We start from the raw sequence: 20,018 nt of genomic DNA, 5'->3' as shown, positions 1-20,018 counted from the left end.
TAGCATATTGTTCTTCACTGGTAAGGGGAACCATATCTATTTCCTGCTTGCTTCCTTTTGTAGATGTTAGATTACTTCATCCACTTACTCTTATGATTGGGTCTTCAAAGGTAGAAATTTGAAGAAAAGAGAAAACCATGCTCAACAAGTCTGTGCCTGACTCTTAGGCCTAGATGTTTTCTAGTACTTTATACTACCTCTCAGCATTATAAAACCAAAGCTCCCTTTTCTGCAAAGTAACTCAGTTAGTGTGGAGAGAGAAACAGTTAATTAACCAATCAATTAATCAAACACCATAGCTTTAGGAGAAAAAAAAAAAAAGGAGTTCCTTTCTTAAAAGCCTATAACTCCACAGCTTTCCAAAACTATTGTCCATGCCCATCTCTTGGGCCTTCATTCAGCCCCTTGTGATCCTGCATCCCCTACCATTATCCTCTGTTTTAAATGCGTATGTCTAGGTGTATGTCAAAACTTGCCCCAAAACCTACCTCTTTCTGTTTACTATGTCATATCTCTCTAAAACAATGTATACAAAAGAGTTTTTAAACTGTAGTGTTATATCAATTCCAGGTATTATTACTAAACACAACTCAAGACCTTTAAAAAACATTTTCGGATTAGCCTTGCCTACCCATTCTTTAATTAATTCAGCTAATATTGCACCTCTGATCTATGACAGGCTCACATGTGTCTCAGAACCTGAGAGATGAGTAAGAAACTATTGCGCTAGGGAGTTTAGAATCTGCTGTGTCCCTGCCCTAGTCTCCCAGTCTACTTTTCCTCTTCTGAATCTGCCGTGTTTGCCATTTTTTGAGTGCCCATTGTGTTTTAATTGTTTCTCTTGTTGATTCTGTTACTAATCATAAACTCTCCAGGACTGTGTCCATGTTACCATTAGCCAAGATATCTAGGCAGTGTCATGCTATGAATCAAAACCATGCACTTTGGATAAGCTAGTTATCTCTGAGTTTCATTTTTCTCATTTGAAAAGTGCCAGTAACAACACCTACTATATACAAAGTGGTGGTTAGAAGTACATGAAATGATAATTTTAATGTACAAAGGAGATAGTCAATAAATGGTTGCTCCAGCATGTCACTTACTTGCTAAAAAAAAGAAACCTTCAATAACACCTGTGTTGCCTTTCAAATTAAATGTATCAGCCCACTATTGGATACTCTCAAGAAGGACCCCAACCTGCTTTGTCAGCCTTCTCACTTATGACTCCCCTACACATCCTTGCACTCAAACCAAGAGTCTTACTCCCTGAATACACCCTCTTCTTTTCACCATGAGGGCAAACTGTTAGTAACTACTATCTTTTGAGTGCCCATTGTGTTTTAAGAAGATGCTTGATGCTTACATATATTTTTGCTTAATACCTAATTTTGCTTAATACCTACTTAATTTTAGTGATTAAGAGTACAGATCTAGAGTCCAACTCCTTCTTTATTTTTATACCATAGTTCCACTGTCATCTACCTGTGTGGCAGTAGGCAAGTCACTTAATCCCTCAGTGTCCTCGCCTGTGAATGGAGATAATAATATGTAACTGTTATAGGGCTGTTGTGAGGATTAAAAATAATAATCCAGGGGCCAGCCCTGTGACATAGTGGTTAAGTTTGGCGCACTCCACTTTGGTGGCCCAGGTTCGCAGGTTCAGATCCTGGGTACGGACCTACACCACTCATTAGCCATGTTGTGGCAGCAACCCACATACAAAATAGAGGAAGATTGGCATGCATGTTAGCTCAAGGCTAGTCTTCCTCAAGCGAAAAAGGAGGAAGATCAACAACAGATGTTAGCTCAGGGCTAGTCTTCCTCAGCAAAAAAAAGTAATCCATGTAACTAACACAGTAAGCTCTTCATAAATATCAGCTATTTTTATTATGAGAATTTCTAGTTATTTTCTTCTCATTTAACTCTGAAAGATATTTTACAAATGATGAGAAAGCTCAAGTGGCTCTTTCAAATTAACAACACAGTAAGTAATTGGAAAAGATGGGATTTGAAACCAGAGTTGTCTGGCTCCAAAATCCATACCTTTCCACTACACTATGTACGTTGTGCTAATCTCTCTACCTGAAGTGTCCTTCATTATGTGTAATTGGAATAACTTCCCAGCCCATCTCAGATGCTACTGCCTTCACCAAACTTTCCTTGATCCCTGTCCAAATGTGATGTCTTCCTCAAAGCCCTCACAGCATTTGCCGCTCATTTGCATTTTGCTATAGTGACTTATGTACTAAATCTTGAGCTCTTTGACTCCAGAGTGGGGGGATTCCCCTAAAGCAGAGAACCTTGCACCAGGTAGATATCTAATAAAGTCACTGGAATTGAACAGAGGGTCATTAAGTCACAAATGGAAAATTCCGTCCACTTCAATCCAGGAATCATTTACTTTCTGACATGTCTCTATGTCCGGTCCTGAAGTAGACACTGGGTTTAAAGGGATAAGCAAGGAAAAATCCCTGCCCTCACGGAATTTGCAGTTTGATAAAAGTGCTTTGAAACCAGAAAGTGATTTTTTTTAGTGGAGGCATTATAATTAATCTGACGGAACAAACAATTTAGTAATGCAAACGAATTCTCATTTATTATTTGTACAGATACAGTTGTCGCCTCCAGCTGCTGTGCCAGCTTAGACTACATCGTCACCTGCCTCCTCAAGTATATAGCAAAAGAGGGCAAGAAGCCACTTCGATGCAGAGAGGCTACCCAGGCCGGCCAGAGGTTATTACATTTTATGCAGCAAAATCCAGATGTCCTGCAGCAGGTAACTGGTGGTTGGTCACCTAGTTTAGGAAACAGGGTTTCCCAAAAGCCAGCCTGGTCCCTGAATATCTCTTAGAGCAACTGGTTTTGTCAAGACTCTCTACCGGTTATTCTCTAGGAGTATTTTCCCTGAAGATAGGATAGTACACTGGCCTCAGGATTATCCACCATCAAGAAATCTCTAAGTGGGGCTGGCCCAGTGGCTGGGTGGTTAAGTTCGAATGCTCCACTTACGCGGCCCAGCGTTTTGCCACCTCGCCTGGGCGCAGACCTAGCACTGCTCATCAGGCCATGCTGAGGCGGTGTCCTATGTAGCAGAATTAGAAGGACCTACAACTAGAATATACAGCTATGTACTGGGGGGCTTCGGGGAGAAGAAGAAGAAAAAAAAAGTTTAAAAAAAAAAGAAAGAAAGAAATCTCTAAGTAGTTCATCTCAGCCCAGTGAAGGTAGAATTCACAAAGAGGATAGCTCTTCAGGAGACCTGAGAGAAATAAAAGGTGAAGCTGGAACTAGTCGACCTCTGATTTCTTTCCTGGAGCCTCTACTAATGTCGTCTTAAGTTTGCCTTGTGAGTACTCAGGTATGTTGGGAAGGCTGGGCTCCTAGTCTATGCCAGGCAACTTGCCAGGAACTTTCCATTCATCATATCGTAGTTTGTATTTTTCCCATTTTAAGATGAGAAATCAGGTTCAGATAGGTCATATTCCCACAAGCATTTAAGTAATAAGTAATAAAGCCACAATTTCTTTATTTTCAAATGTGTTTTCTGACTGGCTAATATGAGTTAGGTCCAAGTTTATATTGTTTTTAAAAAACTCACTTCTGCAAATCACAGTAACATGCATAAAAATATACATGCCAGGAATAGTTCATAGAGAATAATACCATTGTTCTATGGATAACCATCACTATGATATTTTCCAATTCCACTAAATTTGGAAATGATATCTTGATCCTGCTTCCAGTTGTTTTATTTTGCCAAATTATCTCCATAATAGTCTGTGGTTTGCAAATGTAAACACCTTAACATGGTCATTAGTCAGCGAATAAGTCGCCTGCAATCAGCAGAACATGTCACTGAGTAAAGAAATGATAAAAATAGAATGAGACAGCCATAGAAGAGCTTTTCTTCCTGGCTATCATTTTTTGCTAATATTTAAATGAAATGATGTAAACTTTATTTGTGGTGATGTTTCAGTTAACCAATTATTTTCCTGGAAGAAGGGTATAATTAAGATTTTGTGTAACTAGGCAAAAGGCTGTAGGCCTGTAATTATTTGCTATGACCCTGGAATTGTTATGATATGTTGGTGATATAGTAAAGAGAAGAGGAAGGTAATTCATGTTTATTGAGGACTGTCTATGTACAAGGTGCAAGAGCCATTAAGAATCATAAGACATAATTCCTCTCCTTAAAAAATCTCCTGTCAAGGGGCTGGCGCCGTGGCCGAGTGGTTAAGTTCGCGCGCTCCGCTGCAGGCGGCCCAGTGTTTCGTTAGTTCGAATCCTGGGCGCGGACATGGCACTGCTCATCAGACCACGCTGAGGCAGAGTCCCACATGCCACAACTAGAAGAACCCACAACGAAGAATACACAACTATGTACCGGGAGGACTTTGGGGAGAAAAAGGAAAAAATAAAATCTTTAAAAAAAAAAAAAAAAAAGAAAGAAGATATCCTTTAAAAAAAAAAAAAAAAATCTCCTGTCAAGTGGATAGAGAGACAAGTAACTAACCCAATTATATGATAATATGATTAATATAATGATAATATAATGTAATATAGTGATAATGTGATTAATATAATATGATTAATATATAATTAATATAATTAATAATATGATTAGTATAGTAATGACAGAGAGTGACTTACAGGAAGAGAGGACTTTCAGGGAAGTTTTCTCATTTAGACCCCCACAACAACCCTGAAGTGTGGATATCATCATCCCCATTTTTATAGATGAATAAATTAAGGCTCAGAGAGATGAACTGGAAAGTGGAATGTAAACCAAAGTCTATTTGGCCAAAAATCCCAAGTCCTTACCACTTCCACCATTGATTCTCAGGGGTCTGGTTGGTGGGGATAAGATCTCAGATTCACCTGGAATGCCTTTTCAAAATATACATTCTATGGGGCCAGCCCGGTGGCTGAGTGGTTAAGTTCACACGCTCTGCTTTGGCGGCTGAGGGTTTCACCTGGTCGGATCCTGGGCACAGACCTAGCACCGCTCATCAAGCCGTTTTGAGGTGGCATCCCACATGCCACAACTAGAAGGACCCACAACTGAAATATAACACTATGTACTGGGGGGCTTTTGGGAGAAGAAGAAAAGAAAAAACAAAACAGGCGGATTGGCAACCGATGTTAGCTCAGGGCCAATCTTTAAAAAAAACGAACAAAACAGGGGCTGGCCCCGTGGCCGAGTGGTTAAGTTCCCGCGCTCCGCTGCAGGCGGCCCAGTGTTTCGTTGGTTCGAATCCTGGGCGCGGACATGGCACTGCTCATCAAACCACGCTGAGGCAGCGTCCCACATGCCACAACTAGAAGGACCCACAAAGAAGAATATACAACTATGTACTGGGGGGTTTTGGGGAGAAAAAGGAAAAAAATAAAATCTTTAAAAAAAAAAAAAAAAAGCAAAAAAATATATATACGTTCTATCAAGATTTGAGTGCACCTCTCTTGCCCCTCCTCCACCCCCCAACTGCAGTAGCCCCTGCTGCTATTGGGAGTGTGTCCTGGCCCTCAGGTGTTTTGTGAGGAGAAGGCTGAAAGCCACAGACCTAGAGCATGTAGCCATGGAGGAAATAAATACCCGTGGACTGGCCAGGAATCAGACCCAGCCCCCAGCACCACCATGGCCAGCAACAAAGTCCACCACCAAATCCCTCCTGCCGGCACTCAGTCATGATCACAACGTTGTCCCAGAAACTTTGGCAGAAACTTTTAAGTTGGTAGAAAATTTTAGCAAAAATCAGTAGACTGTGGTCCTAGACAAATAGCGTGAGACTGCAGAGCAGTGCAAATGGTTGCACAGGAGAGGGTCAAGTTTGTCTTTACTCAGAATTACCGTGCGTTTGTTGGTTTAAGTAATTTCTGTGTATTAATAGTACTTGGTAATCTTTACTTTATAGCATATGACTAAGTAGTGATAGATCTTTATTAACGGTGGAATATATTCTATTTATTTGGAATGTAGGCTTTCAGATAGCATTTTAAATATTAATGACTGGTATCTGGTAGTCAGCATAAATATGATTTGCATTAGCACTAGGTTATATCATCTTGAGTGCTTCTGATGTCAACTATTGGGTATAGTAGTATCTGACATCATCTCCTTAGGTCACTGACAACTTTGACCTCTATTCTTATGCACAGTTTCTGTCGTCTCAAAAGCTCTTTTGAATTGATTTGAAATTTTGACTCTTCCCTTTATGAGGCAGTAAAATTGATAATTATTCAGATGGGAACTGAGCGCTGAGTGAAAAATCAATTCCACCCTCTCTCTGCTGCGTATAAAATTACTTCTGAGTCGGCTGGACTGAACGGATGGCCAGAGTAAAAGCAGCAGGCAGGAATAGTGGGAAGAATTAGCTGGACAGAGCTAATAGCCTGAAGGGATGGACTTGGGAAAGAGGGAGTGGGCCAGTTGGGGGTTATTATGAGCAAGGATGGGTCCCATTGATCATCTGTTTACATCAGCTTTCCCAGACCTTATAAATCAGCTCTGAAGAGCAGCAGAACCCAAGATTCGGCCTCTTACCAGAGGGACTTTGTATTAGATTATTCTCATTTTCACACTCAGATGAAAAGTGAGCCATTGATTATTCATTGGTTGCCCATTAAATGCTGGTTTTAGAGATGATTTGCCTATCACAGAAGGTAATGAACAAGGTTGCTGCTTCATAACTTGAGGTTTCAGTTTTCAAGGCATCTGTGTCGGTTAAGTAATGCCTAACCCTATTAAAAGGAATGGGTTACAAATTGCTTAACAGTGCTGAAAAACTAGACCCTAATGACTAATTGTGCTTGGAGTTTAGAGAGGGTTTGTCAGCTCTTTAAACTAAACTGATGCAATGATACTGCAATTATTTACTAGTTTGAACTGTTTCCCCCCCAACCTGGACCTATATTGCTGAAAGCATAATTGCATGAAGAGTGTTGTTGCAAAAGTTAGCTCCTCAAGCTTCCATAGCAAACGAAGCATGAACCCACATAGTTTTCCAACATCCATATTGGCCTTTCTGTTTCTATGTAGCCGCCAGGGAAAGACATTTTAAGTGCTTCTCACCTGGAAGGGTGTTTATTATGACCTGCTCTGTGGCTTTAGATCTTCAGTGTTTTTAAAAACATTCTCCAAATAAGCCATCTTCCATGTTTTTGGAAACAAATCCAACTTTGCAAGCATTAAATTTAGTCCATTTGAAGATCCATTATGATTAAGTGAATCCATTTCAAGTAAGAGTTATTGTCTAACCAGCATTGCTTTGACTTAACAATTGAGAAAAACCCAGTTAACATATATTAAGAAAAAAATTCCATATGTGTTTTTATGTCATTAGAAAGATAAACTAAAATTTCGAGAACAGGCCAATAGTAACAGTGATTAGGCACTGATCTGCTACAGTAATTTGGGAGGTAAAATTTCTATGTGAAATTTTTTCAGTTTTATCACTGGTCATGTTAAGTGTTTGCATCTATAACCCATAGATCAGCATTCATTTAGTTATATCACAGTGAAAGATTTGCCCAAATTAGGTAAATGAAGGAGTGTGTTTTATAGAAGGGCATTTCAGAGATGTGACTAATGCTTTTTCAGATTGTAAGTATAGGACACTGATGCTAAATGCTTCTCTAAATCAGAATTTGAAAAAACTAATTCCTCTGTAAAGAGTAGCACCTTCCACAGAAGTAGAACAAGAACTATGTGATTTCAAGTATTACTGATTAGATTATGCAATTGGCTTAAGATGGTATTTTTAGTAATTATATTCCCTAAAATCTAAATACATTGAATGGAGGAATTAGAACATTTAGATTTGAATTTATCTTACCCTCATCTGTTTAACTGTTTGACTCAATTCAGCTGTACTAAAAACCCAAAAACTTTCTAATTATGATTTTCACATTCTCTCTTTGTGCTAACCTGACATTTAACTACAAATTGTGAAGAGCTGTCAGGAGCTGTAAGAATCATACTTCAGTAGGGACGTAAGCTGAAAGAACATTCACCCTTTTCCTCAATCAGTCAGTCAATCAATGAAAATTGCTTTTGTATAGTGCTCTTCATGACATGCATCCCAAAGTGAATTACGGCAAAAGAGAAATGATCTGCTCTTTTTTCATTTCTGTGTTTAGATTGAAATGATATTGCTCAACATTTTGACATACTATACAAGACATCTTTCATACTTAAGATTCCATTCTGTAATAGTAAGTAGGAGAAAGTGCAGTCACATATTTAACTGATGTTAGGATTTTGGCCTATAGAACCTTAGCACGACTCTCACAGTGGGAAGCAAGCAGATGAAATATATTCATGTCTCTTGTCCTCTTAAATAATTATCTAGATTTTCTGATATTATTAAAGACATTTCTAGTGAACCCTAAATAGAAAGTATGCCTTCCACGTGACCCATTTGCTCAGTCTGGTTGATTTGAAACTTTATTATCAAAAATATGTCAGTAGATTGATATTATAAATACACCGAAAGAACATTCACAACTGGGTCAGTGGATAATATGGATTTAAAGGGTTTAAAGGAAGCCAAGGATAGGTCCTTAGACACCAGAAGTGGAAAACAGAAACTCACATTTCATGACCAAATTGTTTTTTGCACATGCTCCTGCAATCTTGGTCTTCTTCACAGCAATCTAGGTGAGTAATTACATATTCATGTCTAGGAAAAAATAGCATTGGCAAAACGTAAGTGCTTACTATATGCAGACACTAGCTTAAGCTCCTTACGTATGCATTTAATCATCACAGTTTCTCTGTGAAGCTATAGTATTACAGTCGCCATTTTACAGATACAGAAACTGAGGCACAAAAATATTTAAGTAACTTTCCCAAGGTTGCATAGTCAATAATTGGAAAAAGTAAAATTTTACCCTAGGTCTGTTTACATGCTTAACCACAGAGCAACAGTTTGTTGGTGCCTGCTAATCTGAAGTAGTATGTATGTTTTGAGCATTACAACCAAGTAAGTTGAGCTTCCAGTAAGTCCCACTGGGGCCATCTTTAAGGTAGAATTGTTTAGAGCAGTCATCCTATACCCCAACTTTGTGCTGCAGCCCAGAGGAAACAGATGGGCAGTGACCCAAAGAGGCAATGGGCAAGGGAGAGGGAGGTTGCTTTGCCAGCTGGTACAGAAAAGCCCTGTGGCTCCCGCCATCACTGAGGCAGAGCTAACAGAGCTTCCTCTCTCTTATTCTACACCCATACCAAATCGTTAATTCTATAGCCAGACATTGAGGCTATAAAATTTAGTACGACATATATCCTTAAGAAGGTCAGAGTCTGATAGTATAACTGGCTCATGATGCTCCTTTGTGACTTTTCTTTAATGCCTTTGAGGTAGCTCTTGAGATGTACTCTAACTTCATTTTTCTGGAGAGAATCAATGTGGCAGGTGTGAAATGAAGTTGGGGAAGCAACAAGTGCTTTGCATCTGTCCCCCATGCCCAGCACATCTCCAGGCTTCCTCGTACCTCCCACCACTGATTCATCAGTATAGTATGCCATTTTTCATCTCTTTCTTGTTGTAAACAGTTTATCTTTTCTAAAAGAAGTTTCTACTCCTGAGTACCATTAGCTCTGAAGATCATTCTGAAGGGCCTCTCACATTGGCAAGTCTGAGACTGACACCTGAGTTTCTTTGAGTGTGCCTCTCCCTCTCTTTTCCATTCTACAAGGGATCACAAACTAATATTCCTATAAAGCCAAGCAGAAAACTTAAATGAAGTAGACTAGAAAGAAACCTAAGTTGAGTACACACCCCTGTCTAAAGGGGACAACCTCCCCACAGCTCCAGATAACTGTTGCCCTGTAAGACGGTAAGACCCAGTGCTGCCAGATACATTGAGATAGCCCCCCAAAGAGAAGTCAGAAATCCAGATTTTTAAATGTTGGCCACTGATTGGAAATTAAAAACAAAGCCAAAGAAATAAAAACATTCTGCAGGCCAGCACTGTATGTCTGGTTACCAGTTCTCCACTCTGTATTATGTACTCTTAGAGAAGTTCAGAACTAAGATCTCCCGATGCATCATCCCTTATATTTCTCACAGTCATTCCATGTGGCGCTGCTAGGGATATTTTTCTTTCTTTCTGATGTTGGTAATTTTTGAAGCACACTTTTTTGATTAGTTGTTTAAAAAGGATGCCATTATTTTGCTTTTCCATGTAACTCTGTACTTAGGTCTCTACTGAATTGGCATTTTATCGCATTTCGGTTGTATCTTTGCATACAGAAGGGATGCAGTAAACAGGCAATGAAACTCAGTTAACACCTCATAAACGCTTTTTATTTTCAAAATAACCAGATTTGTTTGAGGCAAAAATAAAGTTCAGTTCAGTCACATGCATGTGCACACGTACGATCTAATTACTAAGGATCAAATCAGAATATCTAAGAGGACTAAGGCTGGACAAAAGTATCTAGGTGACAGCCAGGTGGTAAAAGTCCATAAGGGAGTAAAACTCTTAAGAATGATGACTTTGTGAAAGATCAGTTTAGAAAGTTAATCATTTTAAAAATAGAAAAACGCTGATTTTTTTTGTTTAAGTGGCATTGTATCTGTGATATTATAAAATTATTTGTCTATCCATCTTTAGAATGATGCTTATAGTCCAGATCCTTTGTTATATACCATGTCTTTGCCATTTTGATTTCATTTTTGTTATACAAATATTTGTTGAATGACTATTTCAACTGTAACCAAAAAAATGGTATTTTAAAACAGAAAAACCAGTTAAAATAGAAACCTATCCTTGATTTATAAATCATCAAATTAGTGTTATAACCATGACACCTATCTTTACACAGTACCTTTTTTGCCCCAAAGATCCATCTCTATCTTGATACTTGTCCCAGCACCTAGCAGAGCCTGACACCTTGTGATGGTCAATGAATGTCTACAAGACAAACCAAAAACAATTAATTCTCAGAAGTACAATCTGCAGGCAGTGACTTTAGGTATCAAATCTAGCATGGTCTTAGATTACTACATAATAGACTAAAAGGTAATGCTAAGATAAGATTTTATCACTATATACTATATAATAGCCTGCTGAAATTCCACAAAAAAATTTCATTCTAAACATGGATGAAGAAAGAAATAAGTACTTCAAATGTTGTTCCAAATGATTAACGGAACAGAGAGAGTCTTTTTTTTTCACTAGAACATGTGTTTTTCTACCTCTAAGCACAGTTTAAAGATGTAATCCATTGATAGCGTAACTTGCCTTATTAATTGAAAGGGATGGAATTCACCAGATGTAGCCCAAACCAGCAGAGAGTTGGGTGACTAAGCAACAGCTCAGACACCATATTGAGTGAGCCAGAATTCAGTCTCCAAGTCATTTATTTCAACCAGTGACAATACATTTAAACTCCTGTGCCTCAGCAGTGATTGATGGTTTAATATCATATATAATTTTTTTAATGAAGGAAAAGCATTTAAATATGTTACCATTTGCAGTGGTATTCTCTTATGTACATAACTGCATTTAATCATTATGGGGATTGTTTTTATACTTGTGTAATTTGTATCCAAGAAATAACTGTCAAAGCCATCTCATGCTGTTGCTGGAAATGGTACAGTGTGCTTCATACTTGAATATATTCATTCTTCCCTGCACATAATTAAGAGTGTTGGAGCTTTCACTGCCACCACATAGGAATTCCGTGTTTACATTTCTGAGAATGAAAAATTAGCCACAATGTTCTTTTTCAGCCCCATTTTCTGGTGCTATGATATTTAAGTACCTTACTTCTGTACCAGTGTATGATTTGAAGAGTTTGATTTTAGGACTTTTAATATTAAAATACATAATAAAATTTTATTATCTAATTACAAGAGGGTTTAGCCTCTTATTAAAGTTGCTAAATCAGGCCTAGATTAGCATCATAATGGCACAGTTTGACATGGAATACTCAAAAGTCAAGTTCGAAGGAAGGGACAGGTTTTTTTGTTGTTTTGGGGGGTTTTCTCCTATGCCCACCCCTCGCACAAAATAACAAGGATGAAATGCACGTATGGAAACAAACAAGAAGCAATTTGGGAGGCTGGAGAAGGAGTGGAGGTGTCAGCCTGGGATGGTACCCTTAGGCAAGGCAGCTGGTATATGTAGCCTTTTGTTTATCTGCTACTGGTTTATGTAGCCTTTAGGCCGGCACCAGAAACAATCACTCCTGCAGGGTCAGCTGCTGGTCAGAAGCAAAGTAAGAAAAGACTTTGCGTTCAAATGCACAGCCATAATTTCTGTACAGCTGGCACCTGCTACTGGTGCACAGCATGAAGGTGAAAGGTCAAAGAGGCAGTTGTTCAAAACTCAAGAATGGCTTAAAGGGACTTGTAGATTAATCTGCTTTATTAACTTCTGTATATTAGATAACTATTGCTGTGAATGACAGTACATCTTTTTGAATAAGTCGCATCTCTTTCTCTTTTAAATTAGCTTTTGAGTAATGAATATTAAATAGAAAGCATTTCAGGGGTAATTAAATGAAAACAGAATGATGTCATTTTACAATTATATTTGTATGTTTATAGAATAGGGGAATTATAATGTTTTCCAAGGAGCTAAAAAAAGAGCCAGCTCTTCATAAAGAAGAATTTCAAATAAATAAGTCACATGGCCTTTGTGTTTAAACTAAAAAATATGATGTAGTTTGTGACTTAACGTAAAGTCACTGGGTGCCAGTGGCTTGATTTGACATTCCCAGGGGCTCCTAGTGTTTTCTCTGTGAATTAAGGGGACTGCAGTCTGTCATCATTCTTTATCTACAGTTTAGCACAGTCAGTTTTGCTATTAGTCTACAGCAAATGTTCTCAGAATAGCAAAGGAGTTGTAAAAAATGAACAATGCCCATACCTTTTCCTTCACATTCATGTAAAGCAGACAGAGAACGTTTCATAAGGAGAAAGTGCTGTTTACACAGGTTTAGCCCAATGACAATTAGGCATGCTTTATAACAATCTCTGACTCAGTGTGGCAAATGGCAAGCAAGATGGTTTTTAGCCTCTTCTTTAATAGTGATTGGCATAATTGGCTATCATTGTAAAGTAAGGATGAAAAGAATTCACTAAATGTATCCTTTTTTAAAGCCTCTGCAAGGAAAATTTCTAATCCATGGATTCAGTACTGACACCAAGTCTGGCAAAGTGTTTTAACAGTCTGTGTTCTAAAGGGACAGTTTTGTCTGCTGACTCTCAGTGGTTTTTGTTTTTGTTTTTTTAGTAATTCTCAGAAAAAGAAAGCCCTGCAGATGACATCTGCCTTTTTATGCTAACACAGCACAGGTAGCAGCATTTATCCATATTTCACAAACGGAAATTATTTGGGATTTCCTTTGCACTCCCAAGTTTTAACACAAGTGCGGTCTTTCTACTCTGAGCAGCGTTTCTGTGACATGTGAAGATGACACCTGAGATCATCTTCCTGCGTCACATCCAAGCCAGCCGAGGGCTCACCAGAAGGATCCTAAATTTGTGTGGATATCACAAAGAGGCTGACTACTTTGAGCAGGAAAGATTGGCTTAGGAACGTTCCCTTACCTACCATTGCAAAATGGAAGAAGCTTCATGCCTCCTGTTTGAAAGTCTACACTCTTCATCCATCCTGTAACAGAAACCTGATTTCCTGCAGGGTCACTAGGAATTAGGAGGTCACTATGGAAGGACAACCTCAGACTCAAACAGAGGAGTATGATGGTGAATGATTATGATGAAAAAGTAGTAGAAATAATTGTCATTTGCTAGGCTTGTGAGCTAGTGCTTTATGTGTGTGTGTGTGTGTGTGTGTGTGTGTGTGTGTGTGTATGTATATGTATGTATATGGTATATTTCTATTTGTCTCACTACTCTGTGAGGCAGATTTTTTTTTTTTTTTGAGGAAGATTAGCCCTGAGCTAACTGCTACCAATCCTCCTCTCTTTTGCTGAGGAAGACTGGCCCTGAGCTAACATCTGTGCCCATTTTCCTCTACTTTATATGTGGGACGCCTGCCACAGCATGACTTGCCAAGAGATGCCATGTCCGCACCCGGGATCCAAACCGGCAAACCTAACTCTATTTTATAATCAAAATACTGTAACTGTGGCTCTAAGAAGTTAGCTAGCTCACCCAATATCATATAGCTAATAAGTAGCAGAATCTGTGCTCTTTTTTTTTTTTGAAGATTGGCACCTGAGCTAACAACTGTTGCCAATCTTTTTTTTTTTTTGTCTGCTTTATCTCCCCAAATCCCTCTCCCACCCCCATACATAGTTGTATATCTTAGTTGCAGGTCCTTCTAGTTGTGGTATGTGGGACGCCGCCTCAACGTGGCCTGACAAGAGGTGCCATGTCCATGCCCAGGATCCGAACTGGCGAAACCCTGGGCCACCAAAGCCAAGCACGTGAACTTCGCCACTCGGCCGGCCCCAGAACCTGTGCTCTTAACTACTATACAGTACTACTTTTAAATGGCCTAGAAACAGGATTAGTAGGGATGGAGGGTAAGACAAGAGGAGGCACACAACATTTCATTCATTCATAAATCCTTGAGCTGAAGATCCCTTTCTTTGAGAACTGATTGGACAAGAGGTAAACACCTGACCCAGGTGGGCTGAGTTAGTCTTCTTCCCTGGATATAGAAACGTATTTAAAAGATATTGGTCAGTCTCTAGTCTTCACATGAATTGAAGATTTGAAAAGTCAAGAACCATGGGGCAGCCATTCCCTGCCATATACTGAGAAGTAGCCAGTCCACAGCGAGACGAAAAAGGAGACGTGCTGAAAGGCTGTCAGTGAGAGACCAGGCAGCCCCAGAGAGAAAGTGACTGAGAAAGATCCTGCTGGCATTCTTGTGCCTAGTGCCAAGCCCTTCAGAGGCTGACTGCACTGCCTAGTCCAGGGGTCCTCAAGTCACCCCTTTTAGGCCTAAGTTTAGTTTTGTCTGCAGTGGTTGCTGCCCTCATAGCCAAAAGATTCCTGACTCAGGGAAGTTGTGAGGACAAAATGAACCAATGAGTGTAGACTCGCCCAACACAGAGAAGGTATTCAATAAATATGTAAAATTAGCCGTCACTTTGAAAACCAGTGTGCAGGTCCCAGTCGCTTATGTCCCCATCCCTGTCCATATCCCTGCTGTTCATATGTATAAATGTGACAAGCATCCTTTCCAGGAAATCCCCAGCCCAGGACTTCATTTCACAGGATGATTTGGTTTCAAAGGCCATGACTTCAGCCAGATTACTTGGGGCTTCCTCCTCCCAGCCATGTGTTCTGCCTTTCTTAGAGTTCTTTCTGTGACAGGCATTCTCAGGGTCACAAACACTTACTGCACAGGGAGGAGGCATCCTGTGGTGTGGATTTGATTCTTGGCCCCAAACTGACTTTTTCTCACTCTTCCTGCATACTCCAGGCATTGTCTTGCAATGGCAGGAGTGAAAATGAGCTTTGTAACTCTTTCCATTTATATAATGTCTTCATACCTAACGTCTCTTCAGAATCTCACAACAACCCTAATGAGTAGATAGCGCCAACATGGATACTTTTTAACCTGGGAGTATAGGTACATCAACAAATTTAATCCCACAGTACCTGTATGGGAGAAGTGTGCAGAGGTTCAGAGAGACAAAATAACTCGGCCAAAGTCACACAGCCAGTAAACAACAGTGCCTAGAATATAACTAAGGCTTTCTTATCTCTAGATCTCACACAGTTTTCACCATACCAGGCCTTCCAGGGCCTTAACATACCCTTCCTTCCTTCCTGGCATTTCTTCTTATCTGTTCATCTCTGTCCAAGGGAGACAGCAAGATAAATGACAGGGTTTCTCTTGCCTTCATTTCTATGAGTGGCATTGTGAATGGTATGAGAAGTTCTTTGAGTTTCTTGAAAGAAGGGCACAGTATAAAGTGAGAATTGGATTAGTGATGGCATGATTTATTCTTTTTACAGTTATTACTGGTTTTTCACATACTTGAAAGGTAAATTATGTGAAATTTTCCCAAAATATATTAGTGTACTAGAGATGTGAATTCATCCTTCATATTCATTTTTATCTTAACTCTTGGAAAGTTTTACCAGCAGTAGCCCCTGATGCAGCTTTGAGCTTATATAGTATGTTAAGGAAGACTTATTTGATTGCTGTCTGATCACTACTTGAAGAACAAGGTAATGGTTCCCTAATCCTCTGAACTTTCATGAGGTGATGCTGCTTTATATGCTTTGCAACCCAGAAGAACTCTTGCATGTTACTTCTGTATCCCTTGTCATGCTTAGGAAAATACAGACTTTAAGTACTTTCAGACTGATGAAACTCCATCCTCCTTTCAAAGGTGTTTAATTACAGATTCTCTGTATTTGTTGAGGATTTTCTACTTTACAACAATCAGAACAGACAGATTTTGCAGTCAGTATACCTGGCTTTGAATACCACTTAGTCTACTTCCTAACCATGTCCTTGGAATAGTTATTTCACCTCTTTGAAGATAACAGCACCTCAACCAGGGGAATTCTCTATCTTCCTTTAACTGACCCCCAGGATCAGGCAGCTGAACTACTCCCTCCTGTATCTCATGCCCAGACTCTCCAAGACTTTAGCCAAGACTCACGGTCTTAAGAGATCTCCCATTCCATCATTCCCTCAGCCTACCCCATAACTTCGAACATTGGTACCATGGAGAAGAAAAATATTCAAATGCACACTTATTGAAGTCTTATGAACAAAGAACATGAAATAAACTGTCAAGAAGGACAGCGAAGGAAAGTATAAGGCCTGAAGAGAAATCTCTTAGGCCTCGAAGAAACCCACCAGGAAAAAAATCCTAAGCAAAGCTCTGTGTTAATGCCTATACTTAACCTAGCATCTCCTTTTAGATGGGGCAAAGAAGTTCCACTCGGGGAACTAAAAGCATCAATTAGAGTTAAGTGCATTTAGGGATGATTTCTCTGAGACCCTTAAGGTTGGAAGGAAACAATTTGATGGGTGGGCAATAAGAGATTAATAAATACTTAGGCTACATGAGCTCCTTAGGGCCATAGGGACCACATTTTATTCAATTCTGTACCACCTTGCCTGACACATAGTAGGAGCTCAGTAATTCTTTGAGCGATGAATAAGTGTGAGAAATGAAGAGGGAGGGAAAAAGAAGGAAGAAGTCCCTATCGCAGTAGCCAACACTTAGTAGTACTCAGTATGTGTGTGTACTTAGCACATAATAAGAGCTAATAATAGAATAGTCTTGACTTGAAACATGTGCAGGTGAAAGAAACCTAATAGATAACAAGAAGAAGTGACAGCCCCTCCAGAGACCTGACCTGTTTTGGAGTCTGCACTTTAAGGGAGAAGTTCCACCCTAGACAAATGATGTACTCTTACCCTACAGAGGGAGCAAGCCCTCCCTCCCCAACCCCATGTTTATACCGAGCCCCCTGCATTACAGAGAAGCTGGAAACAAATTGACAGAAACCTGGAGGAAAGTAACTCAAGTGATTTAGGAGAATGGAAGGGCTGGCTTATGGGGCCAGATTAAAGAAGCTAAATATGTATAGCCTGCCTAAGTGACAACTAAATGGGGCATTTGATAAGTCTATAAATACTTGGAAGATGTAAATGCCAAGGAGGAAAGAGAATTACTTAGCATGGCACAATGGAGTATTGTCATAATGGGATAATATTAAGAAAGGGAAAATGAAGGTTGAACATCAATAAAAAGCTTCCTGACAAAGAGAACCATTCCTGACAGGGGAAACTTTTAAGTTATGTGCTGTGGGCCAAGGCAAGTAATGGCAGTGCCATTGCTCAGGGTACTGGCAACAGAGCCAGCAAGGCAGAAGCCGAGATATATCCTGACTGAGGCACAGGAGCCAAGCAGGTAACCTTCCGGATCTGGGGCCTCCCAATCCTTGAACAGGAAAAAAGCTGCATCTTCTTGGGAGAAGACAGACGGCCCAGGCCTCCTAAAGGCTCAGGCCCTCTGGAGAATGATTATCCCAGGAGTTCACCCTTCCACATCACTGCCAGAAAGATTCATTCAACTTGAATGGTACCCCACTTCCTGCAGGGTAAAGTTCATGTTCTCTAGCACACATTACTAGGCCCTTCACAAGATCTGGCCCTTGTCTACCTAATCAGCCTCATCTGCCACAACCACTCCCCATGTACCCTCTCCAGCCCCCGGAACTGCTAGTCATTTCCAAGCACTTCCCCAAACCTTTGCACCTGCTTGCCCTTCTTCCCACCTGACTACCTGTCAGACTTTGCTTGCTCTCTACAACAGATCAAATCTCGCCTGTGAAGCTTTCCCTGCCTGCCTCCCAGCCCTAGGCAGAGCTGTCAGCCTCCTCTGGTCTCCCAAAGCTTCCTGTACAGGCTTCTATTGGTGGCACTTGCTGCACTGTGTTGTCATTCTTCATATACTGATCTCCTCCCCTACTGGACTGTGAGCTCTTTGAGGGCTGGGACTGTGCCCTTGTTGTCTGTATATCCCCAGGGTCTGACACAGAGCCTGGCACAAAATTGGTGGTCAATAAATGTCGGAACAAATCAAAGAATTAGGTTCTATTCCCAGCACTTGTACTTGCTGTCATTCCTTAGGATTCCTGTGTAATTATGAGGGCAGAAGAGTGTCCAAATCTCAGTGACATCTTTGAATCATCTCCCCGGCCTCTTGGCCGGCACTCTCTAAGCCATTTGGACAACTATAAATAAAAACCCTCAAAACTGAAAGGCAGCACGCTGTCCTCTGTGGTTTAAACGTAAACTCTAGACTCATCTTTAATGTAAAAGGCTTCTGAGGGCCCTGTGAATTTTCCACGAAAATACTGTTCTCTCCCCACACATAATCATTTTGGACATGATAAATAAAATAATCCTCCACCGTTGGTTATGAAGATTTTTAGGAACATCTAACCAAATCCCTTCAGGAAATCGGGGAGAATGTAGTGACAGACGAAAGACAGTGAAACTTTGAACCTTCTACTGTAGGGATAATATAGTTATTATGAAATTCAATATTCCTTGCACTCTGCGTTGACGACTGCGTGAGATGCTGTCGTGCCATTCTGCCTCGTGTTCTTCGGTTGTGAAATGCGGTATTCATTGGGAAAGCTTGTGGTGACTGTTCAGTAAAGTAGCATGCTGTTTCCCACTCCCTGCCTTGATTTTGAACGGCCTCAGTGAGAGTTTACTTTATCACTGAGTATTTAATATCCACGTGCTTGTAATCACCTCTGTCATACATATATATGTACCCTGCTTGGGATTCATTTCACTGCTCCTTATCCCATGAGTTCGTTGTTGAACAGCTGATCTGCTAGACAGCAGCCACCTCTCCACTACATGTAGCACTGCTGGGCAGCCTACCATCCAACCCCTTCCTTCCATTGGCAGTCTCAATTTGAGGCTATGTTCTTAAAGCTCTGAATTTAGTGCAGCTTCAGTGTCAGGTTATATTTCTTGGAAAGATTTCATTGACTAGGAAGAAAATGGGGTATGCAGTCAAGGATTCTGACCATTGCTCTCTGTCTCTGCTACCACAGCCTTGCCATGGCCCTCATCATTTCTCCCCTGGACTTTTGCAGTAGAATCTAAATGTGTTGCCTTGCCTCCAGTACCTATCCATCATTGCCATTCTCCAGTCCCCCATCAGTTATTGTTCTGAATCACAGACCTCATCATTATTTAAAAATCCTTTGAAGGCCACCCTTTATGTTCTGGCCCAAACTCATTTCTGCATTCAGCATGACATGAAAGACCTTTTATAACCTGGACTCAGCCCAGTCTTCTCCTCACCCTCAGCTCTACTCCTTTCCACTCAGAAGAAGGTCTCTCTCAAAAGCCTCTTGTACAGGGTCTCACTCTTCCTCAGACATGCCAAGCCCTGTCGCCTGTGCCTTTTCTCATTTCATTTCCTCTTCCTAATATGTCCTACTTCCCCAGGATGCTATATGCATCTTTTAAGATTCACATTAAATATCACCTATCCTGTGAAGATAGGCTGGTCTTTTTAGACAGAATCATGACAC

The 20,018-nt window shown here is 40.2% G+C and overlaps 1 protein-coding gene across 12 annotated transcripts in view; it reads left to right on the top strand.

Annotated features, from left to right (window-relative positions):
- The window catches only part of RANBP17 (RAN binding protein 17), a 335,917-nt gene that overhangs the window by 303,987 nt on the left and 11,912 nt on the right, over positions 1-20,018 (top strand). For 10 of the 12 annotated variants that reach the window (XR_011525453.1, XR_011525452.1, XM_070570350.1 and 7 more), the window contains one exon: positions 2,610-2,776. The exons of the other annotated variants lie outside the window; for them this stretch is intronic. Coding sequence is in view for 8 of the 10 variants with exons in the window: in XM_070570350.1 (XP_070426451.1) it covers positions 2,610-2,776 (167 nt within the window). In the remaining 2 variants the exon portion in view is untranslated. The remainder of the gene's footprint in view (positions 1-2,609; positions 2,777-20,018) is intronic. 12 annotated transcript variants of the gene reach the window in all.

The sequence above is a fragment of the Equus przewalskii genome, chromosome 13, assembly GCF_037783145.1.
Source record: "Equus przewalskii isolate Varuska chromosome 13, EquPr2, whole genome shotgun sequence".
Taxonomy (NCBI): Eukaryota; Metazoa; Chordata; class Mammalia; order Perissodactyla; family Equidae; genus Equus; species Equus przewalskii.
This window is presented reverse-complemented; position numbering and strand designations above follow the sequence as displayed.